This window comes from Vanessa cardui, chromosome 6 (genome assembly GCF_905220365.1).
Source record: "Vanessa cardui chromosome 6, ilVanCard2.1, whole genome shotgun sequence".
NCBI lineage: Eukaryota > Metazoa > Arthropoda > Insecta > Lepidoptera > Nymphalidae > Vanessa > Vanessa cardui.
Window position 1 is genome coordinate 5083869 of NC_061128.1, and position 7384 is coordinate 5091252.

At 29.2% G+C, this 7384-nt stretch overlaps 1 protein-coding gene across 1 annotated transcript; it reads left to right on the forward strand.

Moving 5' to 3' along the window:
- The first annotated feature begins 315 nt into the window (after nucleotides 1-315).
- LOC124530610 lies at nucleotides 316-4507 on the forward strand. The gene is made up of 4 exons (XM_047104848.1): nucleotides 316-494; nucleotides 744-827; nucleotides 3077-3173; nucleotides 3296-4507. The coding sequence occupies exons 1-4, from the start codon at nucleotides 471-473 to the stop codon at nucleotides 4258-4260; spliced, it is 1170 nt and encodes a 389-aa protein (XP_046960804.1). The 5' UTR covers nucleotides 316-470; the 3' UTR covers nucleotides 4261-4507.
- The last annotated feature ends 2877 nt before the right edge of the window (nucleotides 4508-7384 follow it).

A 7384-nucleotide genomic window follows, 5' to 3' on the forward strand; every position in this document is an offset into this window, starting at 1 on the left:
ACTGTCGCTTGGATTTTGTATTCAGCCAGACTTATTTAAAATACAGTTTTTATATTTAATTATTTAAAAATGTTTTTTTTTTTCGTAAAAACAATAATTGTTAAAAATTATTTCTTATTCGTATCTTAGATTTAAGGAAATGTATTATGTTTTCTATCCGGGGTGGAACATTAGTGTAAGTATACTGTACACAATAAAGTAATTAAACAAGGCATCCTAGGTACGTGACGACGGTTATTAATGTGTGCACATTGTATGTATTCATACGCATAGTCCAGGTATGACGGTGTGCGTTTATAAATAGGTAAGTGATGGACATTGCATGCCGTCTTCGTGTAGCCTCAACCTTGGATATGGACAGGTTTACACAATGTTTTGCTAAAAAATAAAAAAAATATATACATCTAAGTTTAAAAAATAGTGAAGAAAAAATTACATGGTGCATTTGATTGCATAGTGAGCAAGTGATTATGGCTAAGTTACTAACCCTGTTGGTAAGTTGCATTTAATAAATGGCTATTATGTAGGGCACATAGATTCCTATATATCCAAAAATGTATCTAAATGTACTTGATGCTAATTCTAAACTTATAAATGAATATTAGTATTTTTGATTAAACTTTCTCATAACATAGATATTAAAATAATGAATTTCCTTTATTAAATTTCACAATGATATTTAAGTATATAAATAATATTTTATAAAGTAAAAATTATAAGCAATATAATTATATTATTTCCAGGTTATCTTAGGGAATATATTTTTATCAACTCAGCAAGAAGACCACTTCATTGATGACTCTATAAGACACCAACCATCCGTTGAAGTAAGTATAGTTGATTTTTTATATACCTATATTTCACAAAAAATAATTTACATTATATATGAAATTAAGCCTTTAAATTGTATTTTAAGGTTTTTGTTTATTCGTCGTCCAATATTTCACTTATATCACTTAGTAAGTTAGACGTACATCATTTGAAAACATGAGATACACATAGGTTGATATTATTCAATATATAGGAATTAAAATGTCATTTCTCTGATTATAACAAAAACTTTACGTAGATTTTTTCTGATGACATAATTATTCGATGTATGATCCTAAAATAGAATACATTTAGTAGCTTCATGAAAGAGTATGAAATCTGGAGTACAAATATACATATAGTGGTGCGGTAATTCCGTATTTAAATTCTATTAGCTTATAAGAATTTAACTACAAAATATATTAATCAGGGCTAACTCGTATCACGTGTATATGGTAATGTTATTGGTCATACATTAAAATTATATAATATCTAATAACATACAATATAGCCTAAAATCTTTAACCATTTATGGATTACCGATTAAATGAGAACTGTTTTCAATAAGCGAGTTAATTTACGAAATACTCGTTATGTTATGTCGTTGGATACGCAAATATTGAAAGTGAGACGGTGTCGAAATATAATGGACCAGTATTGGTATCGTTCACCCACATTTCCCCATAACCAGATTTAAAGTAGGTAAAATTATGAACCAGTTACTGTTTTTATTTATTTTTAATAAGTATCGACACTGACATAATAATTAATAAGCTGTAATAAGCGCTTAGGTTTATAGTGTGTAGGGGTCTATTAGATTTCGACGTTTCCACAGTCTTTGTGACGCAAACCGCCGATATAAAAAAAGATAGTTTTGTTTTTTTAATATTATGTCATAATTATATTATCTTTATTTTTAATACAAACTTAAACGTACTTGTGGAAATTCAGGACAAGGAGGTTATATACACTATAAAAATCCTTAAAGCAATTCAATACGTATGTTTAAAGTTAAATTAATATTATTTCGATCAGAAGTTATATAATCTTAATTCCAATGAAAAGTGAACGTGTAATGCGGAAACAAACGAAAGTCAACGATCCGTCATTGACATTGAGTTGAGCGATGCGCAAGCGCACGCGGCTCGCTCATCTTGAACTTGAGAAGATGGCCGCGGGCGAGTGACTTTTGGCGAATAATGTTTACAAACACAAACCCGTTAAATGATTTTTTTTCTCGATGATTACGTCATACATATCTATCCTTTGATTGATATTTTCGATTCTGCACTAGCTCTACGTGGTTTTATTCAACTTTCATTTGTGTTACGCGGGCACGCTATAGATTTATTTTGGATGTAGGTAATTCGTGAATTCGCCTAGGTCGGATTATTTCTCAAGGAATCAGAAAATTAAACTAGTACTCAATGATATTTGACTGTATAATAGACTATATTATTAAAGAAATAAATTTTGACTTGATTTTTTACACTCGACTTTTACATACGAGCTTAATTTTGACCACGTAGCCAATTTACTATGGGTACTTGTTTTACTTTAATTTTATTTTTACATTTCTATTAAATGTTTAGTTTCAATTGATATTTTAGTTTTTGAAAGTACGTTCAAAGTTGAGTCTGGATTATATATGTTGAGTCTTAAACATGGATAATTTTAGTCTCTTAACGATATTTATTTTTATAGAAAAAATATTAAATAACAACGAGGTATATTATAATATTCAGATTACGATTTACCCAATTTATTTAATGCTACTTTAAATCGTTTCGTGTTACATCTTCGATGTTCACTCCTAAGATTAATAAATTATCACGAAAGTTTAAACGTGTAATACATCAATGTCATGCGAGTAATAAAGAGACTCAATAAATTTAGCTGATAGTAAAAAATATATAACTGTATTCAAGTAGCGTAGCGTAAAGGAAAGCGTCGAAAGTGTGTAGCTATTAGATAGACGAACTGACATCTGTACTCTCACATCTTTTCGCCTTGATTACACAAGTTGCATTCCAAGTTTATGGAAACTATAAAAAGACTCATTGATTATTCAGAATACTAAAGTATAATCAGTAGACATGCAACGAATCGTCATAATAAGTAAAATACGGAGTCAATGCACGCAAGGTATCATTTCACAAATTCTTCACTTGTTTTTTATTGCTGTCAAGAACGTCAATAATTAAAAGTCGTCTGAGACTGCTAATTGATTTATCATAAATTTGTATTATGTTGTTTTTCTTTTTAGGACAATCCAAACTACTCTTTTGGTTATGGAGTTTCTGATACACATACCGGTGATGTTAAAACTGTTTGGGAAGCCAAACAAGGTGACACTGTTAAAGGTTAATATGTTTATATATTCACAATATTGCTTAGACGTTATATTGCCTTTAGTTATTGATGACCAAAATGAACGCAGTAACATTTTTATGAAATAAGTTAAACATTATTTTTATATCCGCAGGTCATTACAGTGTAATAGAACCAGATGGCTCTATGAGAACTGTAGAATACTCTTCTGGACCTAATTCCGGATTTACGGCATCAGTCAACAATGATGGTTTACCGCCCGAGCTGACAGCTGATGACGGTGTTATGGAAGACAAAGTTCTGAGAGACTATGACAGATATTACGACTTTTCAGAGGACACTGACACAGAACAACCGTACAAAGGGAGCGACAGAAAACGGAATCGACATCCATACGAATCATTATTTAAAGATTATTCATTAATGAAACGACCGAAATACCCAACCGACTTAGAACCTAGTGAGTATACTCACAGCTTCACTATCAAGCACCCTCATGAAGATTTAGATTCTGACTCAGCGCCACACAGTCATGTCGGATTTAAATTTGATCCAAGTTGTAAAACGAAACACAAAAAGAAAAACAATCTCTACACGAACATAGATTTAGACTTTCGAAGGCAAAAATATCCTTCTTTGACGTCAGACTCATTCAATAATGACTTTGATAAGTACGTCGGTGATTCGTCTAACATGGAAAAACTTATACAAATGTATAAGCACAATGAGAAGTATAAACCCTCAAAGCCAGAGGAATATAATTCATGGTCATCAACGAAACATGGTCACCAGGGCTTATCAGATGTGCAATTAGAGGATACATATTCTGACTACATTCCTCCGAGACCTAAAAAGAAATATAAGCCTCATAAAAACCCTGAACCATATGAGGCTGAAGATCTCGACGATTATGTTTTAGTGCCCAAGAAAAAGGTCAAAAAACCTTATAGACCTGTAGAATCATCTGAATATCAACCAGATATAGATGAGGGCTATGATGATAACTATGATGATGACAGGTATCACAAGCCCCCACGGGGCAATCATAAAGAGGTAGTACGGAAAATCGTTAAGAAAAAGAAGCCTGCGATAAATCTTTTAGATATATTCGATATATAAGTTGTTTACAAACTAGTTTAGGTACAATTCGGCATTATTTAATGATTGGCATTTTTAAATTATTTAAGAATCGTTAAAACATTGTTATAGAAATTGCTACAATTGTACATCTCAGATAAATAGTTTGAATTTGTTTCTTTTGAATTATACAATCATATAAGATAATGTATATCTTGCCTTTTGTTTAATTTAATTCTTAAATTATGACTGATCCATGATGTAATTTAATTAAAACCTTTATTGTTAATGCTTTTTATTTTGAAATCTGTGCCATCTCTCTTCTTGCTGATTTATTCCACATTATATAAATATGTTAAGGACACGCCTACTTTTTATCGAAACTTCTTTTTCGTTATTGTTCTACAATTTTGATATTTAAATAGTTAATGATTAGTTTTAACATATTTTTTTTTCTTACACTCAATATAGTGTACCCAATAAACATTATAAAAACATATTTTAATTATGCAATTGTTTCGTGGTAAGGTAATTAGTTTTGACAGGGCAATATCAGTTAAATGTGCTTGCGCAACCGATCTCACAATGATAGTGAAAGTAATGAAACTGGAGCGAACGGGTGTGTAGGCCACGTATTACCTCACAAGGACGTTCAAAGTATTTCACTCATATATACCTATTTACATTTTTTTATATACTTAACTTATTAAAAAAAAAACATATATTTTTATATTTTAATTATAAAAAAACTTTATCATAAAATGTATTTTGTAATACTGAAAAATATAAGTAAAATATAAATAAATAAGTAAAATATAAGTTTTTAAATATAATTTTTATTAATATAGGATAAAAATATCAAAGAAATGTGCAAATTGTCTAATTTAAAAAAATGTCTTACTTAGTAGGGTCATGCAATAGATATAATTATAAAATATTTATTTAGATTTTTCTTCCTCTTATTTTGTTCATTTTTCGAAAGTGTTTTGTAATACTTGTTTGTACTTACATACACTTAAAACATGTTATTCTAGTTCAAATGTCAAGAAATTTAAGTACTAGAAATCATTTATCGCTTAAAATAGATATATAATTATGAAATAAAATATTCCAACATGGAATTATAAACTTTAAAAGGATTTTATGGCTATATATGACATATAATTATAATAAACATATTAAAGATTAATCTTTAATCGTAATTTAATTATGAACAAAATAAATGTATGAGATTGCATTGATTAATGAATTTCCATTGGAATTTGAGTTAGTTAACTTAGGTAAATTAAATACAGTAACGGACAATCTCGGTGGTCTGATCATTATTGAAACATTATCTTAGCACGAAAGACTTGAAAGTGAATGTTAAAATTAAATAATGCGAAAACCGTTCGATTATTTCAAATACTTCACAATGTAAATGTGAAAGTCTTTTGTTTTTAAATAAAAAAAATCAAATTCGAATGTGTTCCATATCCGAAAAATAACGGACATCCTAGTACATTAATTTCATTCAACTTTTAACGCTATACGATAATGTAACAAAAACTTTAATAATGTTACGGAAACTGTTAATTACTTAAATGAATAGAAATTCTTCACATATAGGAAGATAGGAATAAATTACGCACTTTGAGCGACGACGTGCGTGGTAGAAAACTCATTATTACACGTTTACATTTTTTGCAACAAATTAATTTGTGCCTACTTACTATTAAACGCTGATGTTAAATACTGATTAATGATTAAAGTCTTTTTCCACTGATTTTTCGTAAAATTGTCGTGTCGCAGCATACATAATGGAATCTAAACGCGCAATCAAGTTCTACAGTATACAAGCTGTGCGCGCGACGTACGACTTTGAATTTAACAAAACAAAAATATTGTAGCCTAAGTTACTCCTTATTATATCAGTTATCTGCCAGTGACAGTCCCGTCAAAATCGGTACGAGTCAAGATTAGCCGGAACAAACAGACAGACAGACAGCCAAAAATGTTATTTTGGTATATATACCGTGTATATATATATATGCATTGACTAAAAAAGGGCTATTTTAATTTTACAAACAGACACTCCAATTTTATTATGTGTATAGATAAATAATATGTGGTAAAGTTTAATATTTTATTAATACGTTTTCTAATAATAGCTTAGCACAAAATGGTCTAGATAAGGCCAGAATGTGTTCCAAATTCAACTTTGTCTCACGAGTGGTGTTATGTTTTATTCAATATACGCATGTGGTCGTGAACATTCACCACTGGGCGCGGCCGTGACACGACAACCATTGTCGCAATACCAAAGACACACTCTTTCTCGTTTTACCCTTTTAGATTAATCCGTATCATTCTAACGTATTAAATCTATTATAACTCACTGAGCGTCTAAAGAGGTTATTAAAATGAGGTTACATTATTGATTTTCATTATATGATTTATGTTATAAAGTATTATATTGTTTATTGAACACACAATTTTCTATGGTAAAATTAGTCAAAAGAAAAAAAACACAATTATATAAATGTGATCTTAGCTATTTATACTTTTTAGGAATAATTGAGATATAATACAATAACATTACAAAATAAAAAAAATGTTTTATTTTCTTTACAATAATATACAAAATATATCATATTTAAATCATTAAACCAGTTTTTTTTCTACAAAAGTCATTACTCAATTTAAAACCCGCATGTAAATGTACCAACTAATACGTCATGTACATTCATGTTAAGCTCTTTTCAATTTGTTTATATAATTATTAGAATAGTAATAAATAAAATTATTTCATTAGTATTCATTCATTAGGTTATACAATGACGCTGATAAGTTTTGACTTTAGATATTATGTGTATTTCATTTCACCTAAAATTACTGTTACAATATACTATTATTGTATGGTTTATGTTTTTTGAAGTTTATAAACGAATAAATAATCATCTCGTACTTGTAAGTGGCCGTCGTTAAATGTCAAAAAATCAAAATCAAAATAAACTTTATTCAAGTAGGCTTTTATAAGCACTTTTGAATCGTCATTTTACAATAAAGTGAAGCTACCACCGGTTCGGAAAGTAGATTCTACCGAGAAGAACCGGCAAGAAACTCAGTAGTTACTCTTTTTTAACATACAACAAAAAATACAACGTCATGTTAATTAAACAATATA